This window comes from Podospora pseudopauciseta, chromosome 4 (assembly GCF_035222475.1).
Source record: "Podospora pseudopauciseta strain CBS 411.78 chromosome 4, whole genome shotgun sequence".
NCBI lineage: Eukaryota > Fungi > Ascomycota > Sordariomycetes > Sordariales > Podosporaceae > Podospora > Podospora pseudopauciseta.
The window spans coordinates 397,979-420,437 of record NC_085894.1 but is presented as its reverse complement, the minus strand read 5'-3'; the positions used below and the strand labels follow the sequence as shown (position 1 = coordinate 420,437).

Genomic DNA, 22,459 nt, shown 5'->3' with positions numbered 1-22,459 from the left:
GACAAAGAGCAATTGCAACTGGCACCAGCGCGCACGGTTGTGCATTTTGGGAAGAGCACAGAGTCTGTTTTGCTTCAAGCATGTCATCTCAATATTGACCTTGCACTCAGGGATAAAGCTCAGGAATTGAGCTCAGGGGTAAACCAACCCTCACATCCACAACCCTCCCACCCCCATCCTACTCCTCCACCCCCACTTCCCCTTCCCCCTCCACCCCTTCCCCCTCCCCCTTCTCTCCCCCCCCATAACCTCCGTCGCATCCACCCACCTCGTCTCCCCCGGCCCCAGATAACTATCCTGCACCACCCCCCTAACATCAACCACAATCTTCTCCAAGTACACCTCTGGCGAATTCACCCTCCAAACAACCTCGTGCCTCCCCTCCCCCACCTCCCCCAAATTAACCTTTTTTGTCCACACCTGATCAGCCACGTGCGGCAACCACTCAGGCGGTATATCCCCCGCATGCGGATTCTTGACATAATCCCCCAACACCCTCTGAAACCTCGCCGGCTGATCATCCAACGTGAGCGAGAACTCCATCTTGAGCCTCGGGTCGGTGTCCAACCCTGCGTTGATATACACCGTTGCAGTAACATTGTGTTTCACGCTCGGGGGGCTGTCAGAAAATAAATAGATGGGATATACAGCCTTCACTTCTTTCGCCTTGGGAACATCTCCCCTAGCAGACAAGAAAGGCCGGAGGGCAAGAGAGCCGGTGTTTGATCTCGTGCCTAGGTTGGGGATAGCCAGGAAGTGAATGTCGGAGGTGTTTGGGGTGGAGAAGTTAGGGGAGAAATGAGGGGCCTCGATGGAGATGTAACCCCCTGATGTCTCTGGGTATCCCTCAAACGTGTTTGGGGGAACAAAGTTCAGGACCGGAAGCCGGATTTGATCAAAATAAGGGTATCGTGCCGGTGTCGAGCGGACTCCGATGAGAACTGTTTTGTTAAACTCAACCGGGACTTTTGACCAGTCGGGGATGGAAAGGACGATTTTGTCGTCTGGATGGGTCGAGTTCAACGTGCCGCCTGTAGGGGTGATGTGCAGCCAGTCTTCCTCCCAAGGGTCGAGAGTCCAGTTGAGAGGGACGCGATGATCGCCTCTGTGGAAAACCTCCACTATCCTCTCCTGTAGTGCGGCAAAGGGGTCAAGCTGGGGGAGTAGAGGTGCAAAGTTGGTTGTGGGCATGCTGGCGTCGACTGACTCGGCCCAGCGGCCTTGTTCAGCAGGGGAAGAGGAACCTTCGGCGTAGAGACCGAGGTTGCCGAGAGAGAATTGCATGTTTTGTCGGATTTGGACATAGGAGAGGTTGGAAAGAATGTCTCTTGATGGGTTGGCCCACATTTTGGGTTCTTCGACTGCGTCATAGACCGCTTGGGACATCATGTCCGCCCACTTTCCGTCGAGCATGTTGTCCCATTCTTCTATGAGGTCAAAGGAGGTTTCGAAGTGCTCCAGAACGCTGGAAGCAAGGAGGTTGGCCGAGTTTCTTCTTTCGCGAGCATATCGAAGGTTGAAGGCTGTCTTGATGGCCACCGAGACAAATGTTGCCCCTGAGAGGACCGGTTGACCGACCAGTTGAAAGAACGCGGGTTTAGTCTCAGCCGGGAGAAGTGCAGTGACATTGTTGACGCGACTCGCCAAGTAGTCCCAGCGTGAGAGGACCCGTTCGGCTTCGTGATAAGCAGTGGTTGAAAACGTAGCCGGGTCAATGTGCTCATATCGACGCATCCCAACCAAACGAGAGTGCTCCATAAGAATATCGCCAATCTCCTCTGCGTGTTCAGGGCCAAACTCCCTGGCGGCATACTGAACCAGGTATTGCGGGATCCTGTCAAACGAAATGCTCGAGGCATCCCAAGCTAGGTCCATAGCCAGGTTCAGCGGTAACTCCATTGGTTTAATGTCGCCCACATTCATGATCCAAATCCTATTTGCACCTCTCAAGTGAGAGTGCAACAGCTCCTTGTACACCTTGCCTAGGTTGTTGGTGTTATGCCACTTGTAAGACCTCGGCAAACCGACATACTCAAAGTGGAAGTACACTCCAGTCCCACCTGGCCGCTCGGTTTCGTTCCCGGTTGGAAGACGGTACACGTTCCCCTGGTTGTCATCTGGAAACAATAGCGTAATATCACCATCCGGATCCAAACCAGCATCATAGTACGAGGCCACCTCTTTGTACAGCGCCCACACCTGGTTGACAGCCGTCTCAGACCCATGAAACTTCTTGATGATTCCCCGCTGAACCTTGAACACATCCTTGAGCATCTCGATTGCGTTCTGGGTATTCGCCGCCTCATCTCCCAGACCCCTCATCCCAATGGTGAAGTAAGACTCATTCTTGCCAGCACGGGCGATACCCTCCTCAAAGAACTTGGTCACATTGGCCTTGTTCTTGGACCAATCCCACGGGCCTCTCTCCGTCTCGTTCCACTCGTTGGTAGCCATTTGCATCGGCTCGTGATGAGCGGTAGAAATAACGATTCCATAATCATCCGCCAGCTGCTGGTTTCCAGGGTCATCGATAAAAAAGATATTTCCCGGCGGTGGCGTCCATGATTTCCACATTGCTGGCCAGAGGTAGTTGGCCTTCAGACGAAGCAAAAGATCAAATACACGGGCGTAAAATTCCGTATCGAGAGGATATCGCGTAGCGTTGTGTTGACGGGCCCACCACGTGTTCAGTGCCGGCTCTTCATCGTTGATGAAAAGCCCCCTGTATCTGACGGTTGGTTCGCCATGAACTGTCGTTTTGTTGAGGGCAAAGATTTGGGAATGTTTCTGGGCAGGTACATCGGCAAACCAATGGTATGGCGACTGCCCTGATTGCTCTGCGAGCGTGTGGATCCCGAATATGACACCTCTCTTGTCGCTTCCCGCAATGACAAGCGCAGGTCTGCTGCCAGAAAGCCGAACCGTGGTTGTCTTGAAAGTCTCCCATTTCCCCCGAATATCCGACACATTGATGACGCCTTGAGAGGACAGGTCGCGGATCAATGTCGAATTGACCGAGCCGGCGATGATGAATGGGCCCCGGTTTGCCTCGCTCGAGATGCTGGCGAAGGTCGCGTTGGCGACAGACCTGGTTATTCCAGTGATTTGCTCAAGATCCTTCGCCAGACTGTTGGCCGCAATATGAACACCAATCGGATCATCCTCAGAGACAAGAATCGGAGCACTGGCGATATCGAGTTGTGCGCTTGCCGCCGCCGCATCAGCATCGACCTCAAACGAAACAATTCGCTCCTCAACCAACGCCACACAGCCAAAAGAGAGGCTGGCAGCAGCCCAAGCCCAAATCAAGAGCCGCATGGTGTTGAACAGAAACTGCGCCTGAGAAACCAAGTCCCATCGTTGGTCCCAACGCGTCTGTTTATGGCTATATACATTGATCTACGGCTGGCCTCGACTCACCTGCCAAGGTGTAGCAGTTTGCCAAGAATTGCCACTGATGGAAGGTCAACAGTTTGCCGGCGGGGTACCTCGTTAAGAAACCTTGGTCGTGATGGTTGTGTGGTTGGAATTTGAGTTGCACCGGCACTGTCAGTCGGCTAATGTGCACTGATTAATTGGGCCGTCCACGGTTGGACACACAGCCGGGACGACTGCATGGAGACCTGGTGGCGGGATCGAAAGCTGTCGCGATAGATGAATGATGCAAGGGGCAGCAATTAAGCCAATGTTCTTCTACAGCGTAGCAGGAAAGCTACCTAATTTGGGGCGTACAGCTCTGGACAGTGGCGTTGATCTTCACGGTCAGTCTTGCTGTTCAATGTTTGGTATTGAGCCAGGGGAGGAATAGATACACCAACATCGGCTTTAGGACCAACAGCTTTGATGGATATAGGCAACCTCAAGGCGTAATTCCCCAAAGTTCGGCGATAAGCGAATGCTACTAACCAAATCCTGAGCCTATTCTGGTAACTTATGGCCTTCCGAGAGGCACAGTCTCCGCGCCGCAAGGCGTTCATACGTATACGACGGGCCACCACGCCACATCCGGCCTCAGAATGTCATAAAATGGGCAGCCATTGGTGAAGATGGGCATTCTGATCCTTGAACTCCACAGTTCAGGGTCTGGTTCCCCGTCCACCGCAGTGGTCAAGCCAAGAAGAAGGGGTTGGTTGCACTATTTACAGAAGCGTTTGGCCTTGCTGGCTCCACCGTAGGGATTCAAATGTCACCGTGTTGGCTTGCCGTCTAGGCCAATATCCTCAACGCCGTGAGAATGGTGATGCTCAGTCTAGGTTGTCCGTTGGTCAACGCGTCGTGTTATGAGCCGAGATGTGGTCAGGCTTGTTACAGATCTGGCTGTTGGTCACTTCGGTAATGTCTCGTGGTCCAGATGATCAGCTACCTTAGGTATCTATCTACTGGATCAAAACTTGATTAATACACCTCGTTGCTCTCTCCAAAATGAAACCGACCTTCTCCAGCCCAAACATACATTCAGCATCGTTGATCGAAGCCTCCCGCATTATCATTATCTCTCGCTTACCCATCGTTATCTCCAACCCCTTTTCCAACATCAATAACCATGTCTCGTCGCTCTTCCAGCTCTTCCACCCACTCTCAGGCTCAGGCACCCCGTCCCTCTACCAGCTCCGGCCGGCCGGCTTCCAGTCACGGTACCGCCAGCCGTGGCTCTTCTGTGGCCCCTTCTAGCAGTTCCCGTCCTCCCTCAAGAGACTCTGCTGCTCGCCCTCCCTCCAGAGACTCTAACGGGGCTCGTCCTCCTTCTAGAGACTCCGCACCCCGTGCGCCGTCAAGGCCTGGTTCGCGTGGAAGCTCTTCCGTTGAGCTTGACATGAGAGTTCGGCGTCAGCTACACCGCGTCGGGTGGGGAAGCAACACTACTGGGCACCAGGGGCTCTTCCTTCCCGATGAGGACGGGAGCCCGCAGGGCAGGCTGTACCACATCAGCATCCTGCCTGGTGGATCCAGCGGAACCAAGGCCAAAACAAACTACGCAGTCAACGAGGAAATCTACGTGTTGACAAACACCAGGGCCAGGTCTGCATTCCCGATCAATGGCGCCATCGTCAACAACCAGCAGGTCAGGCGCGCCACAGAAGAGGTTTTCAACCGCAGCGGCGATTACCATCAGCTCTTCAATAACTGCCAGCATTTCTGCTTGGAGAGCATCATTTATATGAATCAGCTGTGGCCCGAGGATGTCACCGCTGAAGCCATCAGTCATATTCGCGATGATCGCCCGACGCCTCTGACTAGGATGACGACCGCCATGGGGCGGCACAGGGCTGCGCCTCCGCCGGCTCCGGCTCCCGGCCCGAGCCGACGGGATAGCGGCCGCTCAAACAGTCGCTTTTCCATCAACTGAGTAGTATCAGGAGAAGCAATGGCACTTTGATTGGTTGGGGTGTTGTTCTTTGACATGGAGAATTAGCAGCGGCGGTAGATGGCGTTTGGAATTTTGGTTGTTTGTTGGATACACGTGCCATAAGATCTCTGTTGGTTTGAAATCACAGACTACTAGATAGACATCAATACATGGTCTGTTGCGCTGCGCGCTGACAGCAATTCTTTGTTCAAAACATCGGATCTGTGCCCTGACTGTTTTTTTGTTGGGAACGTGGAGGCGTGCTTGAGACACAACATAAATATCCTCTCTCGTTCAACCGTCATATCGTCGCTAGTAAGCGGCAGGTAGTATTACGGCGAAGAGGCCTAGGGCGAAGACTGGCGATGCACTGCGCCATAACCCTTACCCTACCTAGTGTGTGGCCCAGCAGAAAAATGTGGGGAAGGAGCGATGTCGTGAAACAAACCAACAGCCAACGACAACGACTGCTCCATAAATGCAACCCAACAACCATAAAAGAGTGAACCAAAACATACATTGTCTTCGATCACCAAATACTCCACGTTATCTCTCTCATTGTAACTCCCTAATAAACCCGAAAATATGGCCAAGCCAACAGTCGACCCCAAAGATGAGCTGCCCAATCTCAAAACGATGGGCTACGTGGACGCAGTCAAGGGAAACGAAATCTACAACTTTTTCGGCAACCGCGTCATCAAAACCACCACCCCATCCGGTGTAGCTCTAGCCGTTAAAGTCAAGCCTCCAAAGGGATTTGATCGTTCCGAGGCTGACATGATGCAATACGCTGCTACCAATGGTATCCTAGCTCCCAACGTCCGTGGCGTCTACGACGTGATCGCCCACAGACTTCTCGCCCGTGTGATGGTTAGCGAGCTGGTTCCTGGCGTTAGCCTTGATCAGGCCTGGCATGACTTGACTCCCGGCGAACAATCGAGTATCAAAGAGCAACTGCGCACCCAACTTACCCGCATGCGCGCCTGCAAACAACCCTTCATTGGTCGCTTGGATCGGCAACCAGCCCAGAACCTCTACGACTCGATTGGCACCACCAAGCTGGGGCCGTTTGACAGCGAGGAGCAATTCGATGAGTGGTGTCTCGCCCGGGTGAACGGGAATGCACTCACTAAGTGGAAATGGAAGAGATTTGTGGAAAAGGAACGCCGCGCTTCGTCTGGGAATTTTGTTCTGACGCATGGAGATCTGACACCGAGGAATATCATGGTTAAGGATGGCCAAATAACTGGTATTATCGACTGGGAAAGGAGTGGCTTTTATCCAGAGTATGCTGAGTATGCCTTTGCCATGAAGCTTTGTCACTCGCATGAGGAGTGGTGGATCCCGGTCTTGAAGGAGCTGCTCCAGCCGTGCTCGAAGGAGAGGCTTGAGTTTACGGGGTTGATTGAGAAATAAGGGATAGTGGTTACTACCTAAGATAGGTACCGAGACATACTGACTACTACATAAGTGACTCTACAATATCAATAATTTCCATCATACCTTCTCCCTGTCGCCGTAAGCCACTTTGCCAGGCACGTCTTTGCGTACCTATTTATCCCCGAAGAAAGCACACCCAGGCTGTCATTTCCAGGGAAATCCGATGCAGATTTCGGAAGACATACTGCCAAAAACTGAGGAAGATTTCTCTCCCGATCTTCTACATTCACACCTCAGTCCTCCAATAAACCTGAAGCATGTAAGCGCCGACAGAAAATAAAAATCGAAAATAAAACGGGCTGTAGCAAATATAGGTACTTCGGTACATCGAGCGTGTATTTTCAGGCTCTCAGGCGGAATGATGATGAAGCATAACTCTTTGTATATCTGGATATTTACTACTCCGATCTTCGAAGCCGAATCAAGATCATATGTGTGCTATCGCAAGGAATGCGTTTTGCTAAGGATTCAGCTGAAAGACTGGATCACGTTTGGATGTCCGTGCGCGTTTGTGCTGGACTTGGCTCATCACTGCGGCACAGCCCAGGCCCTCACCTCAGGTATATAGTCGTTTGCTCCCTCTGGCCTAGCCACAAATCTCGGGTCTTGGGATCTTTGATATCGGGGCGATATGCTATAATTATGTAAGATCTGGACGACTTTCGGGATACCGGCGGTAGGGGGTTGAGAAGCTGAGGTGTAAGAGAACGAAACGATGGGGCAAAACGACGGCCACCAAAGGGACATCTTCATGCACGCCAGCAGAGCAACGCCAATCACGATGCTTCCAGTATGCGCAGTTGACGCCAACCGCTTGGGCGCCAATGTCAGCAAAATGCCCGATGTGCGGGGTTGTCGACCTTTGGAAACAGCAACAATCGAACCTACCAAGTTTTGCACTACGTTTCTCAACAATCACTCGGGGCAAGTAACTCTTGTCTATGTCTGAGAGCTTATTCTGGTTTCAGCTACTGATTTGTTGAGCCTACTAGTTCCGTCCGTCTCCCACGCACCTGCTCGGCTTTTCCCGCTGTCGAATAGTCATACAGGCAGACAACAGATTCCTTTTTGACTGCAAAGGCCTAAGGCATATTCGTGTTTCCACCGCTAAACACGTGAGGCAGCCAAAGAAGCCTCGCAAAACCTTGCATGACCTATTCTCTATGCTACGAGAGCTGAGCTGGGCGGTTTTTCGACAATGCGCCTCCTGGAACGCAATGATACCGGCGATGTCAGTTTGACGGGTGACATTCCCGACAACCAGGTCCCACCGTATGCGATACTTTCGCACACATGGGGCGACGAAGAGGTCAGCTTTGAGGATGTAACGGACGGTACACGCAAGAACAAAAGAGGCTACTCTAAGATCCAGTTTTGCGGAGACCAAGCCGGGCGTGATGGACTGAAATTCTTCTGGATCGACACATGCTGCATCAATAAATCCGACTGCGATGAGTTTCAGGAGGCTCTCAACTCCATGTTCCGATGGTACCGCAATGCGGCCAAATGCTATGTCTATCTCACAGACGTCTCAACCTACCAACAGGACGCCGACAGCAACCCCGGTTGGGAATTAGCTTTTCGGAAATCCAGATGGTTCACTCGTGGGTGGACCCTCCAAGAGCTTATTGCGCCAAAAGTTGTTGAATTCTTCTCCGAAGACTGCAAGCGCCTAGGAGATAAGAATTCTCTCGCACAGCATATTCACAACACAACTGGCATTCCTCTACGAGCTCTCCAAGCCGACAAATTGTCCGATTTCAGCTTTGACGTACGTATGTCGTGGATTAAACACCGCAGCACGACGCGCGAAGAAGACAGGGCTTACTGTCTATTCGGTATCTTTAACGTACAAATGCGGCTTCTATACGGCGAAGGAGAAGAAAGAGCATTTGAGCGGCTGCGAGAGGAAATTAGTAAGCATAATCGCTATCTCTCTTGTCTGCATTCTACCGACCCGCGCCTTGATAAGAAGCGCATCGAGGAGGCAAAGGGTGGGTTGCTTGATGACGCGTACCGCTGGGTTTTCGACACCCCCGACTTCCGCGGTTGGCATGACCAGTCAGAGAGCCGCCTTCTCTGGATTAAAGGAGATCCCGGCAAGGGCAAGACTATGTTGCTCTGCGGCATCATCAACGAGCTGGAGGGTGCTATTGTTGCAGAGGGGCACTGTCGCAACTTGGCCTATTTCTTCTGTCAAGCTACCGACTCGCGCATCAATAACGCCATTGCCGTGTTACGCAGCTTGATCTACCTTCTTGCCCACCAGCAGCCACGTCTCATCTCCCACATACGCAAATACACGGACAATGCTCAATCGCTCTCTGACGCAAATGCGTGGTTCGTCCTCTCGGATATTTTGGGGGGGATGCTAGGAGACCCGAACTTGAACCCAACCTACCTGGTCATCGACGCTCTGGATGAATGCATGGGTGACTTACCAAGACTTCTCAAATTTATCGTCGGGATATCATCTACGTTTCGTTGCGTCAAGTGGGTCGTCTCTAGTCGCAACTGGCCGAACATCGAGGAGAGCCTAGAAGCCGCGGAAAAGAAGATAAGGCTCAGTCTTGAGTTAAACGAAGAGTCTATCTCCTCCGCTGTCAGCACATATATTCAGCATAAGATGGATGAACTAGCGCGGCTAAAGAGGTACGATGATAGAACAAAGAACGCTGTTCAACACCACTTGACCCGCAACGCAAACGACACATTCCTCTGGGTGGCTTTGGTCTGTGAAGAACTGACGAATATTTCACGATCGAGGGTTCTCACCAAGTTGAACACGTTTCCACCTGGTCTCAATTCTCTCTACCAACGAATGATAGATCAGGTTCGCCGCTCGGATGAGCCGGATCTGTGTAAACAAGTTCTAGCGGTCCTCTCCATTACTTACCGGCCTATCACGATACAAGAGCTAGCGGTCTTCGTGGATATACCCGAGGGCATCTCCGACGAACTGGAATTCATGACAGAGATAGTAGGACTCTGCGGCTCTTTTTTGACCCTTCGAGAAACCACTATCTATTTCGTCCACCAATCCGCAAAGGATTTCTTGCTGAGAGAAGCAGCTCATGGGGTTTTTCGCTCCGGGATAAAAGACATACACCATACCGTCTTCTTGCGATCGCTACACGTTATGTCCGGAACATTACGACGCGACATCTACAGCCTTGGCGCTCCGGGATCCTCCATCGACGACGCCAAGCTACCCGATCCAGACCCGCTGGCCGCAGCACGCTATGCTTGTATCTACTGGGTTGATCATCTCTGTGACTGGCAGGCGAGCGATGATAGCAAACACCCAGATGTTTTCCAAGATGGTGGTATCGTCGATGGCTTTCTGAGACAGCACTACCTCCACTGGCTTGAAGCACTTTCACTTTGTAAGAGCATGTCCCAGGGGGTACTTTCAATGGCAAACCTCGAAAGCATTCTTCAGGTAGGCTCTACCCGATAATAGTATCATGTCATTAAGTGGTTCTAACAGGAGATTAGCACAGGTCGATTAGGTCTCAATTACCAAGCATTGTCGCTGATATGCGTCGATTCGTGTTATACTGGAGATGGGTTATTGAGAATTATCCTCTTCAGGTATACGCTTCAGCACTTATGTTCAGCCCCGCCCGAAGTATAACAAGAGGCCTATTTACGCATGAAGAACGGAAGTGGATTACTTCGAGGCCAATTATAGCGGATAATTGGAATGCGTGCCGGCAGACGCTCGAGGGCCATAGCAGTTCGGTCAAGTCGGTAGCGTTCTCGCCCGATTCGAAGTGGGTTGCGTCAGGATCAGACGACGGTACCATCAAGATCTGGGATGCGGCTACGGAATCATGTACGCAGACGCTCGAGGGCCATCGCTATCCCGTCTACTCGGTAGCGTTCTCGCCCGATTCGAAGTGGGTTGCGTCAGGATCAGACGACGGTACCATCAAGATTTGGGATGCGGCCACGGGATCATGTACGCAGACGCTCAAGGGCCATCGTTATCCCGTCAACTCGGTAGCATTCTCGCCCGATTCGAAGTGGGTTGCGTCAGGATCAGACGACAGTACCATCAAGATTTGGGATGCGGCCACGGGATCATGTACGCAGACGGTCGAGGGCTATAGCGATTCTGTCTGCTCGGTAGCGTCTTCCCTTAACACGAAGCTAATTGTATCCGGATTAGACGATGCTAACCCCCCACATTACCAAGTTAATAGAATAGGCTATGGAATAGGCTTGGATAAAAGGTGGATTAAGAGGGGCTTAGAAAACTGGCTATGGCTTCCTCTGGAATATCGGCCACAATCTTCAGCTATAGCGGCAACAACGGTTGCTATTGGCTGTTCTTCTGGACGTGTCCTAATTATAACGTTCACGACAGACAGCTAAGCTAATTTCTTATTCTTTATCTCTCTCTATTTATTCTATTATAGCGTAATATAGGAGGGGTGTTAGGGTTATTTTTAATTTATAGCCCGTTATATTAGCCTTAATCCTTCTAAATCCCGCCTCTTTTATTAATTTAAGTACCCTATTTCGTCCTAAAGACAGGTAGCTCTACAATACCTTATAGATAAGTTATAAAGTTATGGCCCGCTCGAATAACTCGAGACCGAGTTAGTTAGCCTAATGTAATTTTAAGCGCTATAATAAGCATTTTTCGGTCGTACGGAGCAAACTTCTTACGTATAATGATACTTTTTAACTAAATCACGAGGTCATTATATCTTAAGGAAATAGCATAGAGGTTATTACATATTTCTTAGACTACGTTACTTGGAGAAAGAAAGCCGAGCGCCAGACTAGTAGTAAAACGTATGAAGTTATTCCTTTATAAATGGGCGACGTGGCCTTTCAGGGAAGTTCTTCAAAAAAGGTAATCAAGATGACAGTTCCTCCTTTAATAACGGAGTATAGCTTATGTAAGGACATTATAAAAATCTTCGTAACTTCCCAGCCGACATCATTTGACTTGCTAGAGCTACCCAACATTAACGAGCTAACACAGAGAGCTGCCGGGTATAAGATTAGCTATCCTAATACCAAGTGCATCAGAAGCGCCATAGCTTATGGAGCTGCTAACTAATATATACCCATTCTAACTGGAGGTCAACCACGGGGTCTGGCGAAGAGGCTGGCGAAGGCCCAGACTAGCAGCCTCAGGATAGTGGCCGGAGTATACAAGGTTACACTAATTAGAAACTTGGAAACCGAAACCTAGGTGCCACCACTGGACCTATACCTTAACGAGAGACTGGTAGACTTTGAAGCCCGGCTATAGAACTCGTCCTTGCATAGTGGGTAAGGACCAGATGCATTAAAGGACCCACTAGGGCAGCTCGTCTAAAAAGCGTGCAATAGGATATACCAATGCTTTCAAAAACGGAGGCTAGGCCGAAGACCCATCCACCCGCAGGAACCCACGGTTATTAAGAGAGCTGTCATTACCATTAACCAGTGGATCAGCCAGCACCAGAGCCAAAGTAAGAGCCAGGGAGAGACACAGGGAGAGAACCGAGGAGAGACCCCAATACCCACGACAGAAGCAGCACTCTACCAAGCATAGGAAAACCGTTGGAGAAAGCAGGTCGAGGGCCGACCTACCAGGATAGCGGATAAAGGACCACCAAAAATATTTTTCATAAACAAAACCCTAAAGAGACACAAGGATTTAACTAAAGCCCAAAGCTCTCTACTACTCCAGGCTCGTACAGGAGCAATAGGTCTACGGGACTTCCTATTTAAGCGGCAAGTCCCAGGCCTAGGCACTCCCTATTATACTTACGAAGAAGGCCGTAAAACAGTCGAGCACCTCGTTATATAGTGCCTAGTATTACCGAAGCCTAGAGCCTAACTAATAAATACTATCCGCACGCACCGAGATTTTAGCCTCGTACTATAAGGTATAGAGTCTCGGAACCGAAGGCTGCTAGAAAAGGTTCTGGGCTAGTTAATAGGTTCCGGCCGCTTAATGGAATATAGCTTAGCGAGAAACCTGGAATTTAAGCAGGAGGATATATTAATAGGGGAGGAAGAGGTGGAAGCGGCGGCCGGAGCGGAAGTCGATGACACCTAGTGCTTAAGGCCTTATGGGGACCTTTCCTTATTTTGTAACTATTTAGCTTTTTCAACAACTGTTTCCTATTTGTTACCGATATAGGTTTTTTACCCGGCTTCAGGCACGGTTTTTTCCTATGTAAATAGCATCAGGAGGACCGACACACTCTTTTTAGGATAGAACGGAGTAGGAATGATAATAAATATAAAACGGAACTGTAGTTAAGACAAGCAGTACGTTGGTTTATATGACGATTCAACTAGGCCTTTACCTTGATTTGCAAACTAGGTATTCGAACTTAAGCTAGTTAATTTGGACATTTCGAAATTAAAAACATTTTTTCCAAGCTGAAATTGACAGGGGGGTAGGGTGGAAGAGGCAGTGGTGCTGCTCCTAACTATACACCACCCTAATACTTAAACAGACACCAACCACTCACCACCGTCCACACGCCAGCATTTGCGACAGCATAGCTCCGGAAGATCCTCGACACATATTTGACCGCTGTGGCACCGAAAATTGGTTTGTTTAACGAAGTTTCGGCGATGCCGTGGATGAGCTTTTGGAAGACGGGCGAGCATTTGTAGATGAGATAAATTCCTTTCTCGGTGAGGAGGGTTGCGGATCGTGCGAGGCTTGATTTGAGGACTGGATCGATGATAGAGGTGCAGAGAGCGTGCCAAACTTGTCATTCAAGTGCTGGGTGAAAGGTCGGTCGGTTGCAAGATCGGTGACAACTTCGGTCATCTTTTCTATGTCTCCCGGACCATCTAAAATAAAGCTATAGTTTTGGGGGTTTGACCCCAGCAGAGCTGAAACGCCAGTCATGGTAATCCAGGACACATCGGGTGTAGTTTGAGAATGGGCCAACACCAGGAAAAGTCGGATTGTAAGTAATGGCGGGAGGACGAGACTTTAAAAGTGAGAAATTCTAGGGGGGGCATCGCCCTTTTTCTGGGGGCGCATTACCCCCTCTACTACAACGCACCTTTCCCATTACACCCGTTTATTTCCATTGTCGCCAATATTACACTGTATTTTTTCCCGTACAAATTGCAGTGTATATTTATATTTGGATGTATTGTGGTTAATGTACTGCCGTGGTGTTGATGCCCGATGCCCACGCGCCGATGCAGGCCTTTAACTTCACAATACCTTACCAAGAACTTCAATTGCCAGGGCTTCAATTACAAGGCCTTCCGCAAAAGCCTCAATTACAAGGGTGTGAGCGTTAATGTGGTTAATAATGTGGTTAATGATTTAGAAGGCAAGTCAGGGTTATATATAACCCTAACCCCATGGGCGCTAACGCCCCCCTAGAAAAAACTGTAATGGACCCCCTTGAAAAATAGTAATGCTCCCCTAGAATTCCTCTCAAAAGTCGTAGCTGCATGGCGAACTGGCTTTTGATTATCGATTGGACGGGCCTAGAATCTGCATGCAGCCTCACCTTCCTGTTGATTGTGATGATCACGACCTATAATCGGTACAGGACTGGGAATCTCTCTCAGTCGCCTGAGTTTGTGGTGTTACACCGCTCTTCTCTACATCCAATATCATGGCTTCCAGCAGCATGTCTTCAAACAAACCTCCATGCCATCTGTTTCCAATCGGTTCCAGAACACAGGAAATGAGATACGATGAAGTCAGTGGAAGAACTTATCACCCGTATCGTTCGCTCGTGAACAAGGAAATGAACTGGCACTCTCCCCAAGCCAGCAGGAACAGATCCTCTGCTGGAGGATCAAGCTGTGGGATGCTTGACAAAAGGTGTGGTCCGACAACTAAACCTTTGGTTTTGTAAGTGGCAACCGGGAGTGCCAAGAATAAGGTTGTTCCTAGGTAGGTAGGTACATATTGAGCAAGGGCTCGACCATTGGTGTTCAGTATCATCTTGCATCTACCCCCATTGTTTTCACACCACTTTAACACAAGTATGATATCAAGTATAAACGCATAAACCTGCTGGATCACATAGGTATATACCATTAGTGCAAGCAATATTAGCTAGACGCATCCCACAAGACTGTAGCAATTAATGAGAAGACGGATATATTACACTGGTCTGTCTTCCCGCGACATCAGGCGAGTGTTGGCGAGAGAACAGATCCCCAACGTAGGATGAGAAAGCTCCAAAGGAAATTGAAAAGAAACAGGCCTGGAAGGCTTTCACTTCTTACCACATGTATTTGGGGAAGCCAAAGCAATCATTGGCATCGGTATTCGGGACAATGGAGCTTGATCGGGCCTTCCTTGACCCCTACGCTATCTAATAAACTTTAGTCTAGACTAGCAAGGCACCCTTGACCCTGTTCTTTGACCGCAAAGAAGCCGATATGGTCGCTAAGTGAGCAACGTCTCATGGAGCTCCCGGCACGCATGATGTGACCAACAAGTCCAAAAGTGGCCGTTCACTGTAAACCCATGCCCAATCACTCCACGAGAAATTCTACGGTACAATGTTTAACGAGAAAGGAAACAGGCAATGAATACCTGCAAACGGCTTTATTGAAGGAGTGGGGTAGGTGCCAGGCAGTCTCCGTGTATCGGTGATGGAGAGTCCGCAACATTGGTTATGTATCGTTATGAACAACAATACGCCCACAATAACATGTAGATTAACTTCTTATCATCTTCCTACATCATTACGTTCGGGACGTAAACCAGTTAAGCCTTCTTACGTGTCAGCCTCTGTTTAACAACAGGTCATAACATGATACTAAAATTGGATGCTGCGATCCTATCGTCACCGCGGGGCTTCATTACTGATGAGATGCAGACCGCCTCTAGCCTCATCTTGTTGAGGAAGGTAATGTCTCAGGGGTTCATCCATGGCCTGTGCCCTGGACAGCAAGGGGAGTAGCAGCCAACGGATGTCAAGTTGATTGAGGCTATGCTATACGCGTGTTGTAGAACCAAGGGGCATCCTACCCACAGGGTAGGCCGGGTGCTATATATCTCTACACGTGTTGGGTGATAAACAGCGTCGGTCAGCTTCCATGGCGATGACTTCTCAAGGTGAAAGTACCCGACATGCAGTGATCTTTCTCATTAAGATTTATTTCTATTGTTAAATTGGATTGGTGGGCGTTTTTACCCTGTCAGCTGAGCCGCTGGAACCTTGCCATGCCAGCTCAACACCAATGGTGAGACAATTCAGCCCCGTTACCCTGCATCCTGATTGTCACCTTCCCTCTTTACACTTCATAGACATAGACGAATTTCCCAAAACAGACTCAAGATGCTGCCGGAAACTTTATCTTGTCCGTTTTATTCCCATTCCATGCAGTGGAGACAATTTGTCTAAGCTTACCAACGTGGCTGTTGGTTGTTGAGTTAGGTAGATCATACAATGCTTTTAGTTCAATGTCATGTTTATAAGCAGCGAAAAATCCCCGGAAACTGTCGGGATGTAACCCATGATCGCCAACTGCAGATGGTGAACTGCAGGTGGTGCAGGCATGTCACTCGCGTTGAGGACCGAGCCGCAGCGGGAAGGGTGTAGAATCCCAAGCACATCCGGTTCGTACCAACGAGTATCCAGCATAGAGATTGAAGCGAAGCAGGTCCATATTATAGGCTAGCCCAAAATGGTTTCATGATTCACGATACGAGTGTCTGGTGGTGACTGCTCGGATGAGGAGAATTTTCTTGTAAACAAAGTCTCATGACTAAGGCGGGAGGTTGGATCGCATGTTGCTACTCACGGAGCACCCAACACGTTCAACGAATCACAAGCACGGAGTGATACATGTAAAGTAACCGTTCGGTGAAGGTTGAAGGGTCTTGGTGAGCAGATGGCATGATTGGATGCGGTTGGAAGTTAGAGAGGAGAATACTATACTCGGCGAGTTGTTGAAGACGAAGGAGAGAGCGGGAAAAGTATAAGAGGCGGCCATCTGGCCCGGTAACAAGATTCAAGTTCTTCACCAGTTTCGGACATCAGCAAGACAGCAGACCTCTTCCATTAACTCAAGAAACCGCCTCCAGACAACTATCACTTGTCCTCACCACTCTTGTCAAAATGTTCAGCATCAAGGCCCTCGTCACTCTTCTCGCCCTCGGCGGCGTCTTTGTCTCTGCTGCTCCCGCGGCCGTCGACAGCGACACCGTTGTCGCTCTCGACGACACTGCCTATGTCTGGGCTTGCCAGAACACCAACTGGGGCCAGCCGTGCCGCCTCCTCGAAGGTCTTGCAGGCCAGTGCAGTAAGCTCCTTTCCCATTTTCGACGACCCACATGCCCCCCAAGTATATGATACTCATAGACTATCTCTCTAGTTGGTATCCCCGGCGACTGGGACAACTCCATCAGCGCCATCCGCAACCAGGACAAGGGTCGCTTCCAGTGCGTGTGGTATGAGTAAGTTCATCTCGATCCCCAGAACCCATTGACTATTCTAGGCAACTGACATGGTCTCAGGCATTACGACTGCCAGGGCGCTAGCTACAGCAACCAGGAGGATGCCAAGCTTAACGACGGCAACGGTTTCTGGAACGACCGCATCAGCTCCTGGCGCTGCAACCGCAAGCAGTTCCGCGCTGCCGAGGCCGAGAACGCCACTGAGATCGAGGCCTAACGTGGGTTGCGCTCAGCTAGCTCTGTTGGTGATCGGCAACCGGTCACATTCAATTCATGGTTCAGAATTTCGGAGATGTTTTTTTCTTGGGAGATCTGGCGGTTCACAGTACGCCTTTTGGACGGTCATTCTTTTCACTTCATTTTACCTCTGCGCGGGTTCTTTACTTCTGTGGTATGGGGACATCTGGTCTAGTAGATAGAAAACATACATAGCTAGCAGAGGTCAGCCAGTCCTCGCTTGGTGAGGCAGACAGTAAAGACAACTTTTACCTGCGATTTCGCTTCTCGTGCTTGGCATAACTGTGAGTTAGTCGCATCTATCCATGAGAAGAATAGACATCCTAAGCGGTATTGGAGCCAAGCGATGATTTGTGAGCACTCAATATCACGTTCTGCTAGGACTTTGTGCATGATCGACAACCACAAGTTCCCGACATCTTCATTCCACCAGGAGCTCATTTTGACATGCTGACAGCAAACATTCCAGTCCCTTAATTGCAGCTAAGGTCCCTTACTATAGATCAACAAATGCTTTGATGACATGATGTTTCAGAGTTCTTCCTTCAATGGTCATCATGATGTGGTTGATCCGGATGCCAAGGGCCGAAATGCAGTGATTTGTAGATCATTGGGGGCCGCATTGTCAGACGCCAGCTCACAGAGCCACAAGGCTGTGAGACAGCACATAAGACCCAGACACAGGTAGGAAGGTTCTAGTTTGTAGGACAAAAAGTATTGGAGAATCTGTCAGCTACGCCACGGATGAAGGGTGACAAACCAAGACATCGGTCTCTTTGATAACTTTGAGTAAGACCGACCAAACAGATGGAAACCTCCGTCTGTCTGTCTACCTACAATACACATGATATTCAGTACCAAGACATGTAAAAGACGGCTCAAACGTGTGGTGGTCTTTCCGGTTTCGTGTGAGGTCTATAATTCAAAGTTTAGTAACCAACACCAAGACACATGGATACGTCATGGGCTTGTTTCCCCATATCCCAGTATCAACCTTCTTGAAGTTTGTCTTCAACTCTGTCTGTTGTTCATTGGAAAACGTAGGCTGTATGGCTGAGTAACTGCAAGTGAATCAACCATGTGCTTATGTCTCAGAGTGTTCCTACCAAAAGGCTTTGGCTATCCTATCTGGGAAGCCGAGAATGATGATCCTAGGCGCAGATTTTACCACGCATCATCGCCAACGATGATGGTTTTGATTCGTGATGATACTGAGATTTGTCATTCATCTGTAAGGTGCAAGTATTGTGCGGTTCTTGAAGGATTTGAAGTAGCTAGATCAGAGCTGAAAGGAAGTATAAATGTGGCAGCCTTTCCTCGTCATTCAAGTTTCCATCATCATCATCATCATCGAACACACACAGCATAAAGAACGACGCTCCAGTACCCTAGCACATACAATACCACCATTCCGCACTTTCAAAATGTTCAACCTGAAGACCACCATCCTCATCGCCATGGGCGTCCTCTCAGCCACCGCTGCCCCTACAGTGGATACTTCATCTGACAGCATCATCACGGCTCGTCAGAACACGGCCTTTGTGTTTGCCTGCCAGAACGCTCACTGGGGCAACCCATGCCAAACCTTTCGATCCAACCCCGGTTCATGCTGTAAGATACATTACCAGCCTGATTCAACCCGAAAAGCTAGAAACCTAACCCAACCACCACCCAGTCAATGTCCCCGGCAGCTACAATGACCGTATCAGCTCCATCCGCAACCTTGACAAGAGCCGCTTCCACTGTGTCTGGTATGAGTAAGTATTACAATCACCGTTCTTCTTCTTGTATCTTTGTAGTAACGCTAACATTTCCCTTCCAAGACACTCCAACTGTGGAGGCCGCTCTTACGGTAACCAGGAGGATGCCAATCTTCACGATGGCGACGGCTTCTTCAGCGACCGCATCAGCTCCTGGCGTTGCAACACCAGACAGTTCCGCACAGCAACTGGCGGCTCTGGGGCTGTGGAGGTGGCTGAGCAGCAGTAAACACTGAGGACAGAAGATGACGGAGGTAATTTAAGGAGTGGAACGAGGGGACTTTCGATTATGAGCCGTTCATTCTTTTGAGGAATATGTTTTCCTGATCTCTTGGTGGTCTGTATATCACCGTTCTTTCTTTCTAGCATATAGGTTGACTTTAAGAATGTGGAGATGCAAGTAGGTAGCGGCTACCTTACTTTAGTGGAGCCGGAAATATATTGTTGGATAAGAGCTGCTGTGTACATCGCATAAATCCCCCTGGATTACGTATCCAATACTTTATCAAGAAGGAGATATTAATGCCCGGGTGCGGTATTAATCTGTATTTATATATTTATACTAAAATGATATTTAAATCATAGTTTCCCATTGTTCGACTGAACTTAGGATATAACTTGTATTGCGTGTTTGTTGTTCCTACACTGAAGTGTTTGGGCTCCTGAGCCCAAGACCACCTGGGCAACTACTCTTGGTGTATTTCCTGTAGAGAAACCTTATCTGATTTGGTGTTGCTGATCACCGAGGGGTTGGATTAGGTGGTAGGAATCGCCGATTTAGATAATAAAACTCAAATAAGGTTGGCGGTGAAAACAATGTGGTGACGACTCGTCTGAATTGTTGTTTTTCGCGCAATAATGGGCACAGTGGGCGGCTCGGTGTTTCTCGGTCAAGGCGGAGTATAAGGTAGCTTGACGCTGAGAACCGAATTGTAAGCTAAGAAAGAAATAAAAACCCAACAGTTCTCTGTACGCCTTTTAAGCCTTGACATTGTGTCAGCCCCATGCCGTATCCAAGAAAAGGTTTTTAAAAAAAACTAGAACCAGAAAGCCTTCACAACCTTGATGAAGCCTCCATGAAGGGGGCCAGTTCGAAATAAACATAGATTGAAATGCTCAAACCATCTCCTGTGCATTGATCCAGAGGTTCAAGTTACTATAAATACCGATTCCTGATACCAAATCTGCGTGGTGCTTTAGACGACGTTCGCCTCAGTCTTCCTAATATGCCCGTTTCTTCCTCTTTGACGGCTCATATACTGCCATCTCCTTCTTTGGGTTCGCTTCCTCAATCTTCTGCAACAACTCTCGTGATTTTGGAAACTAGTTCCTAACACCAATTTCTGGAAGGAGATCGTCCGCTTCGTTATTCAAAACACACAACTTATCCCCCCAACTCCACTGCTTCCCATCCTCCGTTCTCTTCTTGATCACATCAACAAAAAGCTTGTCAAGCAGATCATCATGCTCCTTGATCGGGAACTTTGCACGGATGTACTTATTATCGTCGACAATATCCTTTAGGCGGGCAACCTATGGACTATTCGCTTCACCCTCGTCAGTTTCGCTTTCAGAATCAAAATCGTCTTCATCGTCGTAAAAGTCGTCACTCGAGTAACCGGATTCGTACTGGTGGTCGGAATTCCGATCATACCATCGGCTGCTTAGGAAGACAACACAGTTATAGGCTTCTTTTGCGGCGTGGGGATCGTTTAGATCCAGCATTTTTCTGATTGGATCCAGGAACTGCAACATGGCTGGCTGGGTTGAATGGACTGTCCGGACCAGTGTAGCGCTCGCTATAGACATGCTCGATGCGGTTTTTCAACTCGTCGGCTGCGGCCTTTGCTGACTTCTGACGTGACTGAATAAGAGCTTTAATGGCTGATGGGAGGTCTAAAAAAAATTGCAAAAGTCAGTTATCGTCTCATTCCACGGAGATTGCTTATTTGCTATTTGAAGGACTAGGTCAGGTTACTCACCCTTGACTCTGTGATTCGCTTCAATGAACTTGACTGCATTCTCCAGCTGGGACCTCATGACAGTATTCTCCGCATCAATCCTATCCAGGTCCTTCTTTGGCAGGTTGTCCAGCGGCTGAGGATCCCACAATTCCCTCAAACGTTTTGCATGCTCAGGGCCGACGTTTTCATCGGCGGGATGTCATTTTCGCCTGGTCAAGGGATCTCCAAGATTACCGAGCTCGGAGTCAGAGCTCGTCGAGGGGGAAGTCGCATGGTATGTCACAGTAGGTCATGTTGAGTTGGTATGCTGAATTTGATGATAAACAGACGCCTTTCCATGGACAAAGGATCGAGAGGTTGAACATACAGATAATCAAAGCCTTATCTTGCTCGCTTATGTTATCGCGTTTAGACTACAGGTATATTCATCGTTAGAGCGGCATCACCGTGCTAGGGAGTGCATATAAACAATTCATCCGGCAAGCCCGTTGATGCGGCATAATACAAGGGGGAATGACGAGAATCGTTCACAAAAGCATCAAGGACTCAAGAAGCCAACGAAGATCGTTATGAATTGAGCTATGGAATCTTGTTGAACCCCCATATTTTCCAAGTCACCTATTACTACTAAACGAGTTCCTCATGAAAGAATGAATGGAAATAAAAACTTCAAAACAAAAGCCTCAATTGAATACCGGATACATGGCAGGCTGCCTGAGAAGTCCCAACCATCCAAGACAACCGAGCTTCTCCTGGATGGTAAACCAGTTCGACTGCCTTCAGCTCTCACCAGGTGCACGAAGTCGGGGTGTATTCGGCCCTGGAGCACGTGGGGCAGATGCCCTTGTAGCAGGACTCAGGTCCCGTTCCGACGCACTCTGAGCTCCTCCAAGTCCGCTTGAAGCACCTCCTGGTACCGCCGGAAAAGGTGATATGCGCCCTAGCCTTTGATGAGTCTACGCAGATCTGGCGAACCCAATCGTGCTTGGTGCCGCGGCAGCCATCGCTGAAGTCGCCCATGAAGTAGGTCTTGCCGTCCTCGCCATGATAATAACACGTCGTGACGGGAAGAAGGCCGGCGTTGACGATCCAGCTGGTGGTGATCTTGGCGGTGGCGGCGTCGGCGGCGTTGGCTAGGAACGCAAAAGCTGCGGCTGCGAGGGTGAACTTCATTTTGACTAGAAAGGGGGTTGCGGTGATCAGTCAGAGCGGGTTTGAGGCCGATGCAAGTCAAGAATACTCACTTGTGGAGCACAGAAGGCTGAATCTGAGAGTGGTAGGTGGCGGAGTGTCGAGGTGA

The 22,459-nt window shown here is 49.4% G+C and overlaps 8 protein-coding genes across 8 annotated transcripts; 6 read left to right on the top strand and 2 right to left on the bottom strand.

The window, feature by feature from the left end:
• Window positions 1-150: 150 nt before the first annotated feature.
• On the bottom strand, window positions 151-3,318 carry QC763_401210 (uncharacterized protein; the record flags this gene model as incomplete). The annotated part of the gene is made up of 1 exon (XM_062911742.1): window positions 151-3,318. The coding sequence occupies one exon, from the start codon at window positions 3,316-3,318 to the stop codon at window positions 151-153; it is 3,168 nt and encodes a 1,055-aa protein (XP_062765328.1).
• Window positions 3,319-4,543: 1,225 nt separating this feature from the next.
• QC763_401205 (uncharacterized protein) lies at window positions 4,544-5,347 on the top strand (the record flags this gene model as incomplete). Its single annotated transcript, XM_062911741.1, has 1 exon — window positions 4,544-5,347. The coding sequence occupies one exon, from the start codon at window positions 4,544-4,546 to the stop codon at window positions 5,345-5,347; it is 804 nt and encodes a 267-aa protein (XP_062765327.1).
• A 585-nt stretch (window positions 5,348-5,932) lies between these two features.
• Window positions 5,933-6,763, top strand: QC763_401200 (uncharacterized protein; the record flags this gene model as incomplete). Its single annotated transcript, XM_062911740.1, has 1 exon — window positions 5,933-6,763. One exon carries the CDS (start codon window positions 5,933-5,935, stop codon window positions 6,761-6,763), a length of 831 nt encoding a protein of 276 aa, XP_062765326.1.
• An 805-nt stretch (window positions 6,764-7,568) lies between these two features.
• QC763_0061590 (uncharacterized protein) lies at window positions 7,569-7,873 on the top strand (the record flags this gene model as incomplete). Its single annotated transcript, XM_062905862.1, has 2 exons — window positions 7,569-7,715; window positions 7,829-7,873. The coding sequence occupies 2 exons, from the start codon at window positions 7,569-7,571 to the stop codon at window positions 7,871-7,873; spliced, it is 192 nt and encodes a 63-aa protein (XP_062765325.1).
• Window positions 7,874-7,985: 112 nt separating this feature from the next.
• On the top strand, window positions 7,986-11,167 carry HNWD1 (HET, NACHT and WD40-domain containing NOD-like receptor 1; the record flags this gene model as incomplete). Its single annotated transcript, XM_062911739.1, has 2 exons — window positions 7,986-10,229; window positions 10,286-11,167. The coding sequence occupies 2 exons, from the start codon at window positions 7,986-7,988 to the stop codon at window positions 11,165-11,167; spliced, it is 3,126 nt and encodes a 1,041-aa protein (XP_062765324.1).
• Window positions 11,168-16,860: 5,693 nt separating this feature from the next.
• Window positions 16,861-17,415, top strand: QC763_401178 (uncharacterized protein; the record flags this gene model as incomplete). The annotated part of the gene is made up of 3 exons (XM_062911738.1): window positions 16,861-17,044; window positions 17,117-17,198; window positions 17,259-17,415. 3 exons carry the CDS (start codon window positions 16,861-16,863, stop codon window positions 17,413-17,415), a joined length of 423 nt encoding a protein of 140 aa, XP_062765323.1.
• Window positions 17,416-18,859: 1,444 nt separating this feature from the next.
• QC763_401176 (uncharacterized protein) lies at window positions 18,860-19,424 on the top strand (the record flags this gene model as incomplete). The annotated part of the gene is made up of 3 exons (XM_062911737.1): window positions 18,860-19,046; window positions 19,111-19,192; window positions 19,259-19,424. 3 exons carry the CDS (start codon window positions 18,860-18,862, stop codon window positions 19,422-19,424), a joined length of 435 nt encoding a protein of 144 aa, XP_062765322.1.
• Window positions 19,425-21,945: 2,521 nt separating this feature from the next.
• Window positions 21,946-22,332, bottom strand: QC763_401174 (uncharacterized protein; the record flags this gene model as incomplete). Its single annotated transcript, XM_062911736.1, has 1 exon — window positions 21,946-22,332. One exon carries the CDS (start codon window positions 22,330-22,332, stop codon window positions 21,946-21,948), a length of 387 nt encoding a protein of 128 aa, XP_062765321.1.
• Window positions 22,333-22,459: the final 127 nt, after the last annotated feature.